Below are 19864 nucleotides of genomic sequence, written 5' to 3'. Positions count from 1 at the left end.
AGGGTATTTGTACTTTTTTATGTTCTCTGTCTTCTTTTTTCTTCCTATAAGAAACCATATCTCTTGTAAAATAATTCTATCTTTATTTCAAAGCTTATGCCTGCTTATGCCAAAACTACTGCCATTCTAAATTTTGAATCCGAATTTCCATTCCTTTAAGAGCACTTCCAATTCGTTGGATGTTCCTTTCGTTTCGTTTTGCCCCCGATTACCGCTGTCACTGTGTGTTTTCCTTTCTGTTTTTCTTTGTCTCTTGCCTCGTGTTTCTCTGTGGAAAGGCACGAAAAAATTATGCAAACGATGCAATCTTTCTCGGGAAGCGCGCTGCTGCTCCCAAAGTTTGTTCCCGTTTCCGCTCGAACGGCGACAATGGGCGACTTTGATCTTGTCTTTCGGGGGGGGGGGGGGGGGGGGGGGGGGACATTATGGATGTTAATTGATTTGGTGGGCCCAACACCCCCGACGCCCCCAAGTGCTCAATGAACTGTGACAACTTTAATGCACGTACCATTTTCTTTCTTTCCGTCTTAGCGCCTTCCGCTTTCTTCTGAGTCTGTGACCCCAAATGGAAGAAGGATACTCCTACCCTGTGCTCTATCATCATCAGAACTGCTATAGCCATTATCCTTTCAACCCTGCGGGTGGCTCTGTCTAAGCGGCTTACCGCTGACTGAGTTTTAAAGCGGCCAGGCCTTTACTCTCGTGATGTTATTCTTTATTTTTGATTTATTAGGCGACACATTCCATTCCACACTGTGTGCCTGCCTCCCCCCTCCCTATCCTCCGTAATCCTTGGGCATAAATCAATGGGTGATGTTGTTTTTCTCGCCTCTCCGCCTCAGAGCCGCCTCACATTTTCCTCAATTTTCTTGGGTGCTTGGTGCGTTTTTTATGGCTCCTACAAATTACTTGCGCGATGATGCCCCGGCGATGCTGGGCTGCTTGCCACAGAGACAATGACCACTTGACCTTAGTTTTCGTAATGTGTGTGTGTGTGTGTGAATGCCCCCGAGTCGTGTCCGTGCCCCACCACGCCCTTACGCTTCTAGATGATGGCCTTTGTTTTCCTGGGCTCTCACATTTTTTCTGCCTGTTTTTCTCTCTCATTACGTTAATTGAGTCGATGGAACTGTGGAACGATGGGCGTTGGGGCATTGGGGCGATGGCTTTTGTTTAATAACGAGAGGAAAAAGCCCTACAGTTTTGGTCAAAAGTTTGTTGGGTTTCTTTTACTTTTGCGGATAGTCCGTGGATGGCGGATGGGCGGGAGACCCAATTAACTCGATGTTTACTTGGCACTTTTTTGCTCGACTCTGACCCATTAACATCGTGGCTTAAAGAGCCAGCTGGTTTTGGCTAACAGCGGCTTGGTGAGAAGGGAAGTCTGCGGATGTTGTCTTGAAATTTGTGTTTAATTATAGTTTCAATTTAAAGTTTGGCTTCGCCTTGGGAAAGATTTAAGGCAGACCTTGGCCAAGGAAACCATCCTTTCTTTTTTCTTTTCTTGTTTTTGATGAGTTTTGATTATTCAAAATTTTGTTTCCATCCTAAAAGATTTTTTAGGAAAAGAAGAAAGAACTTCTGATTTATGAGGCCATATTAAACATATAGAAAAAGTTCTCTAATTTAATTATATACATATATTTTTGTATACCTTGGAAATTTCTCAAATTTAATTATATTTTTATTTTTTTTGTTGACATCAAATTGGGAAATATATTTTTTGTGGCTTTTATGGGGCCCCTGTCTGCCAGCATTTTTATGTAAGATACGCATCTATGTTGAGCTTTTCGTTTATGTTTTCCACTCACGTACACAGATATTTTTGTAGAAATCGCCTGTTCGTGATTAATAAATATAATTAATAATGTCATACAATAAACAAAAAACTTTCTGGGGCCGCAAAAGGTGTTGTAATGGACAATGCTGAAACTTTGAATAAAAAAAGAGAGGAAGAGTAAAAGTTGTAGAGAGGGTAGACAAAATGAGACATACATGAGGGTAGTGTGAATTTCCACATCTACTGTAACCCTAGAAGGGCATTCGAAAGTCGACTACGTTGAACTTTTGTTATGTACCTCTCCCAGTTTTTTTCTGTCTGCTCTGCTCCCATCGTCTGCCTTGCCTTGTAAAATAGAAACAGAAAAACTATTAAGCTGCGCCTTCTTTTTCTTCTTTCGTCTGAGCTGCTTCTCTTCTTGGTTTTCATTCGAATTCGAATGCGAGTTGGTCTTGCACTTGGATTTGGACTCCCTCCTACGTCTCGCTGTCTTCTCTCCCACTTAATGCCAAAACTTTCGCCTTGATTTCCGCTCAAATCCAAAAACTATGTCAATCCCATGAAAACTGGAGTTTGCTCCGAGCTCTGTCTTCTGTCTGCTGCCTGGTGTCTGCTCTTGCGGAAATTTGTCGCTGCTGCGCCCGACAGTTGTCATGTGAATAATAATACTACAAAAAATAATTACGGGAGCAAGTACGAGAAAAAGAAAGCAGAGCCAAAGAAAAGAAATGATGATGATGGTGGTGGGCCCCCCAGCATACAGCAGATAAACTTTAATTAAATTTTTCATTATTTTCACATGTAATGTAAACAAATCCAATGTCTGCTCTTCCGATAAGAAACAGAGTCCCGGAGAACAGCAGATTGTTTGTGTGAGTAATCCCTCTCCTGTCTGGCCGGGTCTGTGGGTGGGAGAGGGACAGGGACAGGGGGGTAAAGTGTGCCACTTGCTGTGGACAAAAGCTTATAGGATGTAACTCGTACAGGGTACTGGGTACAGGGTAGATTGAAGGAGCCACAGAAGTAAACGGTAGACATAATCGTATATAGAACGTGTGCACCAAAATACCCTATAGGGTATCGCATAGTCTATATGCTCGCATAGCGTCAACATTCTTACACGTTCCTTTTGGTCACTCCTCCTCCCACTCCCATTCCAGACCATATTCGGCCCCCAACTAACAACAAAAAGAAAGCATAAAAGCAACAAAAAGCGTAAGCCAACAAACTACGTCTCTATTTATTTGCTTATCTTTTCTTGTACATTTTCATGTTTTGATGATAAGAAACACCGAGCGCCGATGACAGCCGGCGACATTACTAATACTAACACTAAAGTTCAAGCTAGCGGTGCTTCTTCCTCTCTGCGTCTCCGTCTCCGTCGCCCCCTTTACCCACTCTCCAAATTAGTTTCTAATGTGCTTTAAGCAAACGGTGCTTTCTTTCAATTGTTTTTTGTGCGTTTGGATTTGTTTTTCTCTGTGCTCCTCAAATATTTGTCGTCGGAATTCTTGATTCTCATTCAGTTTATGGCCCGCCGGCATTGTAAATCCTAAGGGAAGAGGCGAATGAGTGGGGGCCGCTTGGAGGTGTGCCAAAATGTAATTAAAGAGAAGAGCAGCTTGTAGCGGAGAGTAATCCTAAGAGTTTTCTTACAGAACTAATTGCTTGATCTACTGCAGTAGAATGCACTTGGTTCCTTAGGGATTACTTCAGCTCAAAGTGCATGAATAAAAAGGTGCAGCGCATTTCCTAAGGGCACTTGCATGCCCGATCTGCTGTAACACAAGCCTCACCTGCATTTGCTTGGGCCGAACCTTATACAAATAGACCTTCTTCAGAAGCATGCTCTGATTGTGATTCAGTTGTCCATTCTTCGCTCTCTTGCTGCGAATTGAGAAGGGGATAAAAGGTGGATCATTCTAAAGAGAGTGCTCCTAATGTAAAGGCATATATGTATAAGCATGCGCCCTTAACAGAGTTCTTAGATGAGAGCTGCCAACAGAGCTGTTAACACTACTCAGGTAATGTAAAAGATCCCAATTCTGTTAGATCAGCTCGCTCTCTTCTGCTGGTGTGGTTACAACTCTCTTATGCTCCAGCGCTCTCTTTGATTTACACTCTCTGTTTCGTGGCTGTTTCGATGTTTTTCGTGGTTTTACCTGTTTCCTTTTGGCTTATCTCTATAGATGGACCGTTTTTGAGGAACCGCCTAAACAATTTCTTTGCCATTTTTGTAGCAATTTGTGTTGCTTGAACGATTGTACATCCCCCCACCTCCTGTTCGTTGTCCCCTACTCTCTTCACAGTTGTCAAGGAAAATTGACTACAGAAAAAATACCTGGAAAATGCAACCTGCTTGCGGAAAAGTCAAATTGTGAAATATTTGGTACAAGAAATACTTTGTAACCGCTTTCTAATGGTGGTTTCAAAGTCCCAAGCGAAGTAAATTAATTAAAATACTTGGGCATTTAGCGGATTGTCGGATTGCTGGATTGTTGGATTGTCGGGGCTCTGAGATCATTGCTCAGGCATTTTTCCATTGTCCATGACGCGACTGTAATTTATTCAAATTAAAACGGAATTTTGTCTTCCATTAAAGACAGACACTCGCTTCACGCAATATTGTGTGTGATTGTGAGACTTTTCGCCCTGCAACACTGGCCTCTTGTGATATTAGATCACGCCTCTCGCAATACTTGCCGCCCTCCCACACTCACCTCTCGCAATATCGCCTCGGGTTTGATCCACTTTACAGACACTCGCCTCTCGCAATATTGCCCCTGGCGACTGCCCGGGCCAGCAGGAAATTTAATTAATTTAAAGTCCATTTTGCGGTTTGCTTGTGTTTAGCGCCGCTTGATTTTTATTTCATTTCGGATTTGCGCCACAATTTATTTTTCACACTCTTTTAATTGCGTTTTGCATTTGTTTCTCGCAGCTTGTAATTTTCCGTTTTTCTTTTGGGTTTTTCCCTCGCGGGTTTCCTTGCGTAAACAGGCATTTGTTTTTCCAGAACGCAGATAAATGGGGGACGGACTAGTGGGTGGTTGTGTGAGTGGGTGGATGGGGGCTGTACTTGGTGAGGGATTAAGACAAATTGAATCAAATTAGCCTTTAATTGACTCAAATTGTTGCCGCCTTGTTTACAATTTAATTTGCTTAAAATTCGCCTGAAAGCGAAAGAGCCCTTTGGACATTAGAAAGTAGATTCCATTACGAATTGGAATCGGATAACTTTGTGGCACATCTCGGTACCATCAGCCTTGTTTAGTACTCGATTTACTGTCTGTCTATTGGGTGTGTCCGTCCGCCTGTCCGAATCTTTTGCGTCGAATGTTTGGCCTTCGCTGGGAACTTGTTTATAGGCGGCTTTCCGTTCAGAGATCACTCTGGTGGGTTCCGCCCCTCAATCTCGCGAATCTGTTTTGGATATACGTGAAATGAGGCACTTTATCTATTGCTTTTGGCCATTTCGATGCGATGAGACTAAGCAGATATTTGTGGCCATCTATAAACACCGCATTCATGGCACAGTATATCTTTGGGATACATTTTGTGGCTTATTCACACATGCTTTCCCCCTGAATAAATCTCTTAAACTCCAAGAAAATATGCAAATATTATGACTTTGCTTATTTGTTAATTTAATATCACTTAACGCCTACAAATCGCCATTTAGCCTGGTTTTTATCTGGTCACATGCGTACCCCCTTTGTGGATTACTTGACTCATCAGAAAAGAAAACAGATTCCGATTCAGAATTATATAAAGCAAATCCCCCGCCAATTGTCTGTTGTTTGCGCTTTTTCCTTTCATCGTTTTTTTACGACGGATTTCAAAAGCAATTTTTACACCTAGTAGCCAGTGCAATTTTTCACAAGCCGTTAATTATTCGGACGAGTATTTTTGTAGCATTTGCAAAATGTTTTTGTGTGCAAAATGAACTTGCGATATTCATTCCAAAAATAAACGAACCGAAAACACCCGAAAAACCAACCAAAACCATACAAAAATCCGAAAATATATTGGAATTTAAGCACACGATTTTCGAGTTTTTGTTTATAGGAATTTTTGGATATTTCGGATGTTTTGGATATTTATTCGCCAAGTGGATAGCGCTGGCCGCACCCTAATCTTCGGCGTCGATTCTGATTCTTTTTTTCTATTTTTGATGTGGAAATTGCTGCGTGGCCAGCCAGCCAGCCAGCCAGCCAGCCAGCTGTGTTTTTCGTATAATTTAAAGACAGATGCAGATACACACAGCGAACATATAGAAAAGATACTCATAGAATATGATTCAGACTCCCCTTCTGCTGCTGCTGCTACTGAATGCTGACTAATTTATTCATGGGCGACAACAATGGCAGCCCCAAAGTCCAATTACTGTCATGATTATGTGACACGAGTGGGGTTCTACTATAATTTCCAATCGCCCACGGTCCGTCGTCTGCATTTGCTTTTCCCACTAATTATTTCCACAGACTGCATTTTGAAAACCAATCGAATGTGTGGCATTCATTTGAGTTCTAAATTAAATTTCCATCCATGAAATATGCTTTCCATCAGAAACCACTGGAACCCTTCCGTTTTGAGTGCCTTTCAAGGCTTAGCCTTACATAAACCCATCATCCGCTGCATGCGGAAGTTCCTCGCAAAAAGATGAGGGAAAAACGAACAGAGAAAAGAGCGAAAAAACTAGGGGAAATCTCGAGCAAGAGGTTAAAGGACTTTATTATGTCGCGAACTGTAGCGTGCGGGTGGGTGCCTCCTCCTAGTCGTTGGTTGCACTGAGCCTCCTCTGCTGAAGCTGGTGGCCTTAAAAGGCAACTGCCTGGAAGCTGAATGTAAGCTGAAGTGGTGGCCAAAAGGAGCGACGACGACGACGAGCCACAATAGAGAGAGACAGTCGCCAGAGACTGTCGTTGGCTGTTGGCTGTTGGATGTGTGCTTAATTTGGCCTGCTGACTGCTGCCTTGTGCCTGCTTCCTTTTGGAAGCAGCTCCAATGTTGGTGAACTTTTAAACCGTTTAAATGCAGGCTTAGACGGGGCTGAAAGACTTGAAAGATTGCGAATGAAAGGCATGCAAGGAGATGGTGCTTTTATGAGTATAACAGTTTTTATGATAGTAAAACAGTATGGAGAAAGGTTTCATCTGTCAGGTGGGATTTTAGGTTGTATAACAGTTTTACTATAACCGTATAACACTTCGTGGAATAATTTCACCTGTCATCTACCAATTTCTAGGCGCAGTCCAGTTTGATATCCGTATAACAGTTTGTATAAACGTATAACAGATTAGTATATAGCACTATATCAAGCCATGCAGCAGACTGAAGCATGGTATATAGATTTTAATTGCTCTAGTGGCCAATTAATAGTTTTTATCATTTTTATAACACATTTAATGAGCCTGTAAAAGCTGTCATACTATCTACAGTCGTATATAACAGTTAGATATGACACTAATTTTGTATAGCAAGCAGTCAATGTCAAACTAATTATCCCATAGATAAGGTGCACGACATCGTCTATAAATGAGTGTATACCAACTTTAGGATTCATTAGATTCAGTTTCGGAAGATACAATTCTCTGTAAAGATCTACAGGTGTCTTCAAACAGAAGGGAGAACTTTTCAGAAGCAAGAGAAAACTCTAAAGACATCATTAAGCAGAAGAGAACAGACCCCTTTCAGAGTGCTTCCACCGATCCTAAAGTGTTCTCTTGCCACCTACATGGAATGGAAGAACAGTTTCATAACAATTTAAATTTGTGGGTCACATACGCCTAGGCAGGCAATCCAAAAGTAGTACAAGCACTACCCACATGCCAAGACACCTTCCAGACTGCGAATTTTCGTACGAATTTGTGTGATTACCGCAGAACAGAGCCAGACCTCAACTATCAGTGGGAGCAAACAGAAGAGAACTGAGCAGAGAGCCGATAGAGGGGACATTCGACATTCTATTCCATGCAAATACCTCAAAGATATGAGTGTGTGTGTGTGTGTGTGTGTGTGGGTGGCGGTCTATGGCAATGGCCCGCAAATTAAGTTAACGATTTTCATGGCGAACCCGAATGCTAATTGGAAAATGAACAGACAACCAGAGAGCCAGAGAATCCGAGAACCGAAAACAGAACCACAGATACGTACCCAGAAGAAGTGGAGAGTGTCAGCTGTCGTTCTGGTTTCCTCTGTTTCCCCCGAACAATACGATAATGCACACCTGCCTCGGTGCTCAGAGAAAACAGAGATAGAGAGAGAGAGAGAGAGAGAGAGAACACCCCCAAAGCAGAACCGGCAAACAAATAAAGCGCACTTCCTTTTTCCGCTCAGTATACACTGAGTATACCTCTCCCCTTTCCCCTTTTCCTGTGCTCTTGGTTGCATTCCAAAAATAGTTTCCCCGTTTTGGCATTTTCAAATAAATCACATTTTAATGTGCGCCACACATCTTTCACTCTCGAAAGATGCCCGTTCTCTCTCGGTCTCTCTGACGTAGATGCCAGCAGCAACAGCAACATTCTCGTTTTACCTTCAACATGTGCCACATGCCACATGGAGGAAAGACATACATAGAGACGGGAGGCAGGCCTGGTCTGTGGTTTTGGGAATTGTGTCCCGGTTATGTAAAATGCATTATACATATGCGGGAGAATAGTTTGGGGCTGAAGTATTCGCTTGGAATTGTGTGTAGAGGATTTCCACGTTTGCCATTTGAATGCCTGCTCTTTTCATTCCCCTGGAAAACGGCTGAAGGACATACCAAAAGTGGATTGTCCTCGGAGTGGAGGTAGAGTACACAGAGAGGTATTCAGGGCATTATAAATGTTTAGGAGGGGACCGCTGATGCACTCTAAATCTCAAGTTTCATTAAAGGGTGTGATCTCTCTTGGAATCAGGCATCTTTCAACACCTTTTGTAGATGAAAAATAGGGGTTTTTTATGACTTGAGTGATGGGAGAGTAAATATAAAAGTTCTCACACGGATAGCAGATTTCGTTAGGTGTATTTTTAAGGTATTTTCTGTAGAAGAACATGCACATGTTCGTTCTGTCGAAATGGAGTCCTTTCACTTATGAGAAAGTTGTATATGGAACCCCCGAATGTTTGTGCCCTAGTGGAAAATGGGCATCAAACATATCTCCATTGCATTCTAGTTGTATTTAATTTGTGGAAAGAGCATTCCCTTTGCCACATGCCACATGGTCCACGAGTATAGTGCTCCCAAAACATTTCATTTATACAAATTTCCTTAGGGTCTGCTGTGTTTTTGTGTGTTTCTGTCGAGGGACACATGCAAATGAGACCCAAAACAGAGAGAGAACTGAATGCCGAAAGCATTATCGCATCCATCCAGAGAGGAAGCAGGCCACACACCCCCCCTCCCCCTTCCTCCGCTGACATTCCAAAACAATTAAGAAAAAGGTCAGGGCCGTGTATGTGGAATGCGTTGGAGTTCGACGGCGGACGACAGCTGATTCATCAGTGAATTATACGAATACGAAAGTATAGTGTGTATCGCATTGTTCCACTTGGATGGATTGTGCGTAGAGATAGCGCTGGGCCCTCCCTGGGGATCCCTCATTAGTCGTACGCTCCTCGATTCAGGCAGGCGTGAAATGCGTTTGATAAATGCTTGGCACGTGTGTTCTTTGGGAGGGAAAAGCCTATTACTTTTACAGTTCTCCAAGTGGCAGAACCTTATAATTTTCCAAAGTGAAGAGCACTACTTGAGTTTGGAGTTCTATTCCGTATTTGGGGCCTCAACATTGTATTTGTTTTTTGTGGCTTGTCATCGAGCAAATCTGGGGAGAGCCTCTCGGTGCCACTTCACACGACAACGCCTCCAGACATCCCCATTCTGCTGCCAGTCTGTCTGATTGCCTTTTTTGCCCATGCCTCATGCCCCATGCCCATAATTACCTGACATGTTTGCCTAATTGCAACTGCCACAGCAGCAGCAACAGGAAGCGGCGCAAACACTTTAGAGAGAGAGAGAGAGAGATAGAGAGAGAACACCATAGTAGAGACACAGAACTGCACTATTCCGTAGCCCATAAACATAATTATGCAAGAGACTTGCATACCATAGTTTTTCCCCAACCGAAACCCGTTCTAAAACGATTTTCATATCCGCTTTCTCCGCCCTACGACTTCATTTTTGGCAAAGAGGTGCCCCTCGAGGGTTACTTCCATGGAAACAGAGGGGGGCACTAGGCAACAGTTGCCACTCCTCCGCTGTGGCAGTGTCAATCCATCAACAACAGAAAGCGGAGGAGTCACTGACCCCCGGGTGGAGGGTGACCACAACGACAGTGGCACTGGCACCCTGGCACCCTGGCTCCAGGGGCAGGTGTTCGCTTCCTTCCATTCCACCATTCCGCCGAATGAATGAATATGAACGGAACGCAGTGAGGCACAAAGTTTATGCTTGCAGCAAAACAAATTGCTGTGCCAGAAGAAGGGTTGACCAGGGTTAGGGTTCACCAGGGGCCACGAAATGGGGGTTGCAAAATGGACTGCCACGCGAGTTACGGGCTTATCAACCTGTATTTCATCTACAGGTAAATAAATAACTTACCCTCAAGCAAGGGCTCTGGGGATACTACCACTAACAAAGGAACGATCGAAGTGGAAAATGTTTGAGTTCCGTGATTTATACGGAACTTTAGTAGAGGTTCCTCAGAGATTGAAGTGTGCTTTCATTGTTTCCTAGAATTATAGAAATTTAGTTATTTTAAAGAATACTTAAGAAAAGAATACATAAAGAGGAATACCCTATATTTAGAACCGTTTTATTGATTCCAAGAACTATAATAATTAAACCATAAAGAACACTATTTAAATCACATATGATCTATTTTAAGAATACAAATACATATTCTATAAAGATTATAGATCAGAGATCATTCCAAGAAGTCTCTAAAACTTATTTCAATATTCTTTACTTAAAGATTAAATATTTATTCAACTGAATCATTCCAAGAACACTCAACTGTTGCTGTTTTTTAATTACAAATCAGAACTCACGAGGTCTGCCATAGTTTCTACATAGAACCTATATGCACTCGAGTGTCTCCTCTATCGGTACGATCAGTGCACAGAGCGACCTCCAGAGTTACGACTTCTATAGTCTATGCCCCACATTCGTACACGTAGAGAGACATTCGTACAGAGATTGACCCAATGGCTTATCAAAGCTGATTCATTCGCTCAATTGCTGAAATTGCTTGATATATATATCCGCTCTACTATTCTGTATTCTGAATTCTGTTTGGTTTTCTGTATAGTTTTTTGTGGCTCAAATTATGGTAATCGGACAGCCGGAACGAAATGGTTTATATATCCATCAAAATGTTCAAGGTCATTTATAAATTATACTCGTATCAGAGGTCTCTCTCCTTGTCCCTTTCTCTATTGTGGTCTCTGAATGATTGATGGCATCTTTCAATCACTGGATCACGAATAATCATAGAAAAATTGTGTGTTTTGTGCAAACAAAAAGCAGCTCTCGAGGCAAATTATTGCATATTTATTTATAAAACTCAGACCGAGCGATTGGCAAACCTTCTGCTGACTTTGACAGAACTACTACGATAGTACATATATGTATATATGTGGTTTATATAGTAGGTATATATCACTGGTGGAATGAACAAATGAGAGATAACCCAGACGGAGACGATTCAGCTGTGAAACTCGATTTCTGTTGACTTTGTGCAATTTGTGTGTGTGTTTTGGGGTTTGTGTTGATATTTTTATTGTAATAGAACTCGTTTGTTGTTTATTTATTGAAATTCCAGTCGCGACTTTTGGCGTTATGTGATACCCATTGAGTCACAGCCTAAGGCTTACGCTTACGCAATGACTCGATCGTCTAGGGGAAGGCAAAGATGATCAAGAGAGGATTATAAGCGAGGGTTTCTTAGAGAACAAGTTGTAAATATGAGTAAAGAACGATGGAACTGAATGGAAAATTATATGGGAATGGAGTATTTCTAATTCTTTGGTTATCTGAGAAAAACAATGAATGGTTAAGGGATAAATGTTTCTTTGAGTGATGATAGTATAAAGTTTTACATGGGGTTCCCTTTAGGAATTTTTACGAGCCGAATTTCTGCAGTCATGTATCTCCTTCTAAGGAATCTTTCACTAGTTATAAGAATAAATATTTGCATTTATTCCAGTATAACTGAAATCCTTTCGTTCTTTCTATATTTTTACGGTATTTCTCTACTGAAAGTTCTAATTTTTCTTTGGGTTCAGACTATCATTAAGAAGCATTCAAGTTTCCAAAGCAAACTAAATTCCAAATACGAGTATTTGCCATTTTTCCTTCTATAATTTCAAACAGAAAATTCCAGACAGAATCGTGTGTTCTATGTTCTTGAAAGTTTCTTTGGATATTCTCATATTTAAAGGAACTTACCTTCCCAAGAATACTAATTTCTTAACTCCCTAGATCTTCTTCTAATAACCAATTTCTTAACCCAATATTTGCTTTTTCCCCTACCATTTCTTATTCTAACCTCTCGGGATCTTCTGGCGAAAACAATTCGCCAAGCAACCCTCGTTTCATAGGCGGGCATTGAGACACGACACTCAAATCGCCTTAATGCTGCTTGGGATGATGTCAGCAATTAGGCTTGATTAACGCCCCAGCCTCTACCAGAGACCCCATAGACCTAGAGCTTAAGGCAATTAATTCCAATTGCCAAATGCCCCATTGAGAATTATGTAAAGACGCACTTTTCCTCTCTAGCGCGCCACCTTTTCCCTTGTCAGTCACTGAGTCAGCAATTGGCGACATAGTTTTTCCTTTTTCCTCCTCCCTTGGGCGAATGGCGAAAATGTTAAGGTGCTACGAACTCCCACTGACCGAGTGGCCCCAAGAGAGACAGCGAGATAGAGAGATCTTGTCGTTTATCTGCCGTCTGCCGCATGCCACAAATTGTTTCCCTGTTGAAAAAGTTAATTGTGCAGCAGTTTTCATTTCACTTGGCCCATTGCCCACAAAACAAAGAGCAGCAGCGGCAGCAGCAGCAGAAGGCAATGCAGATACTTGTGTATTTCTTATTTCATTGAAATACAATTTCAATTTCGATTTGGATTCCCAATTTTCTCTGCGTCACGTACAATGCGTCTTCTGTGGGTCATGTGGGGCGTGTGGCGGCGCCTTCAGATTCATATTATGTTCAATTTCAATTTTGTTATATAGTATAGAGCCATAAGAGCTCCCGTGATAACTGAACGTACCTCAAAACCAATGCCCCAGGGGAATCGACAGAGAAACACGCGCCTTTTGTCGTAGGTTTTTTTTTGTGGATTGCGTGGAAGCGGAGTCAATTACTTAACAATGAGAGACACTCGGGGAAACAGGGCTTGCAATCAGAGAAGATGTTCTGGGAATTGCACAGAAACTTGGAAATTTATTACGAATGGAGTACAAAGTCAAAAGAACCCCATCTTAAGTAACGAATACGTTGAAGATATCCATTCTGTTGCGATTTCTTCAACTGAGAGTCTTTTTCTGCTCAATTTGAGATCGTTCATTCATATATTACCCTTTGGAATTTCCGATTTGAGACTGTTTTTATCCTATTTGAAAGAAATTTGTAATGAAATTCAGGCATATTTGCTGAAAATGAAGAAAGAAACTGAGTTTTAGGGTTAAGAATATCTTGTACTTCTTTTAGGGGCTATATTGTTTGTCCTTCCTCGAATGAAGAATGTTTTTAGAATTATTCCTAGATGAATCTTTATAAACTTCCCTCAGTTTGAAGCAAATCTCCTCCCAAATTTCCTTCCGCAATTTCAGCTTCAATCACACTTTAATTCCAATTTAATTTGTAAGATTTTTGCACGCATTCTCAAACGCCTCCGCCCCTATTATTTTCTGTAGATTGTTTTTGCGTGGGGGGCTTGAGGCTTGCCTCAAGTGCACTTTTCAAGCAGTGCAGGCAGTTCTCCAAAGAGACGGCCAGCGACAGAGAAATACGCTGGAAAGAAAGCCATAAAAGGTCGCCACAGTAGAGCTTGAGTGTGCGATATTCGATATACTACGAATACGAATACGAATACGAGTGGCTGCCATGTGCCATTTATCATCAAAGCTCCGTCATTCATGGGGCCACGATATATTCACGTATACTCGTAGAAAGAATTGCAAACAGAGAATCAGAGAAAAGGGGAGGAATGTACGTAGAGAAAGAGTGTATGTGTGTGTGTGTGCGAGAGTTCAGTGACCCAACAAGTGAAAGAATCTCTGGCAATCGTTTTGTACGCGTAATGTAAAACAGAAGAGACCCACAACAGCTATAGGAATACCCATATTGCCTCACATTTTTCATAGATGAGATCAGAGGCGACTCTTCATTGAAATTAGGTGTAGAGGGGACAGAGGGGCAGAGGGGGGGTGGTGTAGCAGTAGCTGTAGCGGATGGCACATTAATAATAATTACATGACGAGCGGCCGCTTGACATCTGTTTGAAGTTTTTATGCTGGCCAGCAGTGCAGTCCCCGAGCACTACTTCCAGGGAGAACGATCGTTCTCCTCGCGCCACAGAAATGCTGATGGAGTTATTACAATGGTTCTATAAATAGAGAAAAGATCACATCCAGAACCCAGAACGGAGGCCAGATCCGATCGGAGGCACGCAACCAGCAGCATCAGCCGGAGCAGCAGCAGCTGGTGACGGCGGCGGCAGCAACTTTTGTTTTCATTTGTGGGGGGGTGACCGAATTATTGCGGAGTTGGGGACGTAAAGAGGTATTCCCTCTTTGTTGACACAGGGGTGTGGCTTTAGAGGGGGCTGTAGAGAGAGAGAGCGAGAAGAGCTTGGACGGGTATAAATTAGATAGAATTTAAGAGATCCAAGATTACAGAGATGGAGAGGAATTTGTGGGAGAGGAATAACAAATAGATCCGCAGTAACAATTTATAACTTTTCCTGCAATAGGATAATATTATTTCGATCAGAAGTTTACCCCTTCTACGGTTTATAAGTGGAGAAAATCGGAAAGGGACTACCAGATCATATAGCTCCTACTGGAACATCGGAAAATGTTTAATTTATGAAGAGAAGAATAGGAGAGATAGTTGTAAAACTATCAGAACATATTTTAGCTATATTTTACCAGAATCCTATAATTTATATATTTCTCATAGCAAAAATCGGGCTTAAAGAAACTTTTGGTAGTCAAAATGACGTTTTTTCAATAAAACATTACAAATATTGGTACAATAGGTACAATCTTATAATAATGGACATACTTTCTAGGGTATTCCTAACTTCGCTCCCCAAAATATACCCCTCCTTGCTTGCTTTTTTCTCGCTCTTGAAGCAATTGAAGATTTGTTTGCTTGATTGGTGGGAAGGGTAGGGCGTGGCGTCCATTGTCCAGGAGAATCCACTTCTTAACCCACTCCTAAACCGCGTCTTATCCCCCTCCTACCCCCCCAGGGCGTCTTGTCATTTGCCAATTGGCATTTTATGTGGACGAGTACTTTGTGTATTTTCTTGTAAATTGATATTTCCGCCGCCGCCGCCGCTGCTACTGGTGGTTCGGCTTCTGGGTGCAGCAGCAGCATTTTCCTTTTCCATTTCCCTCGCTGCGAGCCATAAAAATACTTGCAACGCATTTGAGAAGCAATTTAACTAATTTGTTCCACTTTTTACCCCCTTTATCTTTTTTCATTGCAGGTATGTATCCCCACCGGCACTTAAACCCGTTTCGTATACCGTATATCGTATTTCAAACCAACGAAAAAAGACACAAAAAATACTTTGTATCGTAAGTAAATCAAATTAACTTCGCATGGGCGACGGTCGCCGGGCACTTTCTGGCTTTCAAGTGTGGCTTTTATTTTATTTCATTGTATTTTCAAGGCAATTAATTAATTAAATTTGTGTTAAGTGGCAGCCGAAAACCAACCGAAAAGACAACAATTTGTGGCTCATAAAATGAAAGGCAGCAAGGGGTTAAGTGCCCCTCTTTTTTGAGAACATTTCTTCGGAGGAGGAGCATGGAACGTGCTTAATTGGAAGTTCAATGGATTTGAACGCTCCTTCCCCTCCTCCGCTTCGTTGTTGAAAGTGCAGCAGCTGCCACACCATTTGCATGCCACTTGGAAAAACAAAAGACCGAACCGACCTTCTTCCTACGAGATTTTGGCAGCAACAAACGTCATTATTTTTAGTGGAATTATTAGCCAACTGGCGACAATGTCTCGCCTCATGACAGCCGCGCGCCCCAGAGAAAGTCTAGACAAAGGCCAAGCCATCACCCATTCCAGAGCCCTTGACTTCCATATGGAAGATGGTCTCATGGTCTCTTGGTCCCATGGTCCCATGGTCTCTCACTCCCTGTGGCTAATGTAATTCTTTCAGTCGCGACTGTATAACGATTACATGCCATGGAAGAAGATACAAAATACATATACGGATGGCACTCGTAGATATATGTAGATACTCGTATCTAAATGACCCTTGGTCGTCTGGCTGTGAAATTACTCGTTTGGAAAACAAAGTAGAAGCTAGCTTAAATAACTCTTTGGCAAATGAATTCTCAGCTCATTAAATCAATCCGATTGAAAGATTAATGATTGGGTAGAAAGTATGTTAAAGATGGATTGATCTTTGAGCAGAAAAATGGTAGTGTTCTTTGGATTAGCGCCAGATTAGCTGGGGATTATCAAGAGCTACATGAAGAAGATTTGTGTGCAGATGGAGGAGGATTTGCAAAGGGTCTATGTTTATCCTTTGGCTTCTAATGTTTCAGGTTAAGTAAATAAACTTAGTCGGGGTGCCTATTGATCCTTGGATCATAGCGTACCTGTCTTGGGATAACCTTTAGGCTAGCTCATAGATCAGGGTATTTTAAAGTCTGAAGATATTCGATATGTTTTGGGGATCTATAGCATTTGGGTGTAAGCAATCCCTAGAACATCTTAAAGATTGACTATCCACAGATGTTTAGCTGTTTCGTTGGTCAAAAATTACGCTTGTAGGTACATATCTTTCAGATCTTGAGAAGTTGTAAGAATCTAAAGGGTTGAATTTTGTTTGTGGAATTAAGAATTTTGTATATCTTTTTTCTTCTAAATATTTAGCCATAAGACCTGTTGTCAGATCTAGAATACTATTATATTCATACAGATTGATATTCTTATCCACTTTATAGAATTGTATATTGTTAATCATCTGATTTTGTCGCTGCTCTTGAATATTTCTCACTATTTTTAGATTTTGCGAACTTTTAATAACGGAAAACCTTTGGAAAGATACAAATAATCGTATCCCTTTGATCGATAGCATTCCATATCATTCTTCACTACATTTTAGAACTTCTAGACCCTCTTCTCGAGAGGATTTTCCTGTGACTTTAAACACCTGGATAAATCCAACCTATATGTCCACTTATTTCTGAGATTCTGTATATCTCTAGTTCTTGTATAACCTTTTTCTTTTAATATTGATTCGTCCCCCTCCGCCTATTCTCCTCTCAGTGTCCCCCCTTCGTGTCATCAGTGAAGTGTCCGTGGAAATGGAAATTACATTCAGATTCAGACTTTCAGCACAAAGTGGGACGAGTGGCGGTGGCAGAGTGCTGCAAATTGTTCCGAGTATTGATTTAAGGGAGAATGCAATGGCATTCCCATCGAAGTATTTATACAATATGCATGGCCAGGTGTCAAAACCAGACGGATGTCCCAGGACAAGGAGGCCCAAGGCCCAAGGAGGAGTAGAAGGAGGATTGCATTGTGGATTGTGGATTGTTCGGGTTGTGCATTTTATGGAGGTTGCTGCCGCCTGCCCGACTGCCTGTCATATGGTAACACGACCTTATAAAGGCGGTAACAGAACAGAACAGAGCAGGCAGAACACGTGTGTGGATTACGGGAAAGGCCAGAAATTAAAAAGCAATCAAGGAAATACCCAAATGACACTGCCCCATCATCGGAACCTTGCCTCCTACCTCCTACCTGCGGTGTGGGTGGGTCACAGGTCAAGCGAGCGAGCACCAAGCAGGATAATCCCCTACCTGCAGCAGAATATAAACCGCTGTGAAAGGAGCATCCATCATCAGTTGCACAGCAATCTGCAAAGCTACAACACCTCGAAAAATCACTCGAATCAGCAACAGCCATGGCCACCACCTACATTTCCACGCAATTCCTGAGCCTCAACGAGAAGGCAACGACCTCCACGACGACCTTTACCCTGGATGCCGCCCGCTTTGGCCAGCGGGATCTGAACCTGTTCATCGAGAGCCTGGAGACCATCTCCCGCCTGGAGAAGGAGCGACATGAGCGCCGCCAGCGGAGGCGCCAGCTGAAGCTGCAGCAGGCACGCATCGCCGAGCTGGAGGACGAGCGGTGTGTGAGTCCCACGCCCAGCACGGAGGAGGCCGTCGACGAGCCCCTGATGTACATGGAGGCCAAGTGCATACCCTATGCGGTGTCCGAGGCAGTGCCCACGGCCCACAAGGCCAGCCACCTGAACCCAGACTATTACTCCTGCGACGATGAGGCGTACGGCAGTGCTGCCCATTCGCCAAGGAGCAGTGTGACCTACTGCTCCTGCGGAGGACTCTCCAGCATCAACTCCGGATCCTCAGAGTCCGGCATCTACGGCGCCGTCTCCTCGTCGCCGCCGCCGCTGCGTCCACGCTCCCAGGTGATCACACAGCCCAAGCACCGATCCACTCGCTCCCGCATCATCAGCATGGTCCTCAAGCGGGAGTACGTGAAGGCCCCATCCGCCGAGGACCTGGATCAGAAGGAGCGCTGCGATCGGCTGCTCAATGAAACCATCCAGCACCAGTACTCCCAGCTGTCCAGCAAGTCCCGACGGGCCATTGCCTGCAACGAGGGCTCCGCCGAGGAGCGCTTCCTGGACAAGGCACTGCGCTACCTGACCTTGTGATTGTGATTTCGGTATCAGAAGTCAGCTCTATGCCCATAGTTTTTCATACCCCTAGCCTAAGCCTTAGATTTGTTTGTAAAACATTTAAATAATTACAAATTGAGAAAAGAATTTCACTTCAAAAGGGATTTTTACTGAAACTTTGCGAGATTTTCTATTCCTGAAGATGGTTTGAAGTTTGAACTTGAAGAAATTCAATTGAAAAAGTACAAATGGACAACAAATTCAGATGATTCAAGAACATGGGAGTTTTGCCTCGATTTCGCTCTCGATAAGGAACTCAGAGTATTGGGCGTGTCGTATGTACCCCATGAAAGCCTCGAGGTGTACGTACAGCTCTTGGCGCTGTGACTTTGTGATGGCATGCAGCTTATGCAATCCTATGAAGAAGTCGCCTGTGACATCTCCGAATCCCCTCTTGTACTCCGTCCAATTGCGGAAAAAGTTGAGATCTTCGCTTGTTCGACGAGTGATCACAGTCCAGCCAGGACCCGCGATCTTTGTATCGCAGAGAACTTGAAAGGGTTCCAGGTCCGGTAGGATTACAGTATATGCACCATGGGCCCTGGGATCAGGAGGACATCTGCCATAGGGGCTTACGACACTCTGAAAGTAGGTTTTTAGTTGATGCTGATTGAGAATATGGATACCCACCCCTAGGGTTCGAGTACTTACAGAACACCTGTTTGTTTTGCCATAAAGTGGGGACAAATGCCACGCTTTCCCATTCGAAATATTCACAATGTGTATCGCAGCATTTGAGTGCAGCAATCGAGAACAAATGTATCTCGTTAGCCTCTCTTCCATTCTGAGCTCAGAACTCAATCGATGACTAGTGTAAATCCCATTGTAAATCTTTCATTGCATCAACAGTGCCTTCCATTCCGTCTTTACGGGCACATCTATCCCCATTAATTCCCATTCTGCCTGCCCCCCGGCCCCCTGCCTCCCTGCCGTTGTGTCTTTCCGTTTCCCGTACTTGTTGGGCGGCGACGACCCAGTGACATGATTGTCTCCCATCATGTGGACCCCATCCGTCTGGGAGATAATCTGCCCTGTCGTTGATGTTCCAGGGGATTCCCTGGCCCCCGCTCTGAGCTCTGAGCGCCCCTCCCCTCCTGTTTAGTCCAAGTGTTTTTCCATCTTGTG

General features: G+C 43.0%; 2 protein-coding genes across 9 annotated transcripts in view; both read left to right on the top strand.

Moving 5' to 3' along the window:
• The window catches only part of LOC6902406 (serine-rich adhesin for platelets), a 58472-nt gene that overhangs the window by 25728 nt on the left and 12880 nt on the right, over positions 1-19864 (top strand). The window contains exon 5 of one of the 8 annotated variants that reach the window (XM_033379749.1): positions 15491-15529. The exons of the other annotated variants lie outside the window; for them this stretch is intronic. Coding sequence (XP_033235640.1) covers positions 15491-15514 — 24 coding nt within the window. The 3' untranslated portion in view covers positions 15515-15529. Of the gene's footprint in view, positions 1-15490; positions 15530-19864 lie in introns of those variants that run through there. 8 annotated transcript variants of the gene reach the window in all.
• dunk (disrupted underground network) lies at positions 17355-18826 on the top strand. The gene has a single exon (XM_002133306.3). It carries the CDS (start codon positions 17936-17938, stop codon positions 18713-18715), a length of 780 nt encoding a protein of 259 aa, XP_002133342.2. The 5' UTR covers positions 17355-17935; the 3' UTR covers positions 18716-18826.

Source organism: Drosophila pseudoobscura, chromosome 4 (assembly GCF_009870125.1).
Source record: "Drosophila pseudoobscura strain MV-25-SWS-2005 chromosome 4, UCI_Dpse_MV25, whole genome shotgun sequence".
Taxonomy (NCBI): Eukaryota; Metazoa; Arthropoda; class Insecta; order Diptera; family Drosophilidae; genus Drosophila; species Drosophila pseudoobscura.
Note: the sequence above shows the minus strand (reverse complement) of the source record. Positions and strands in the feature narration are given on the sequence as shown.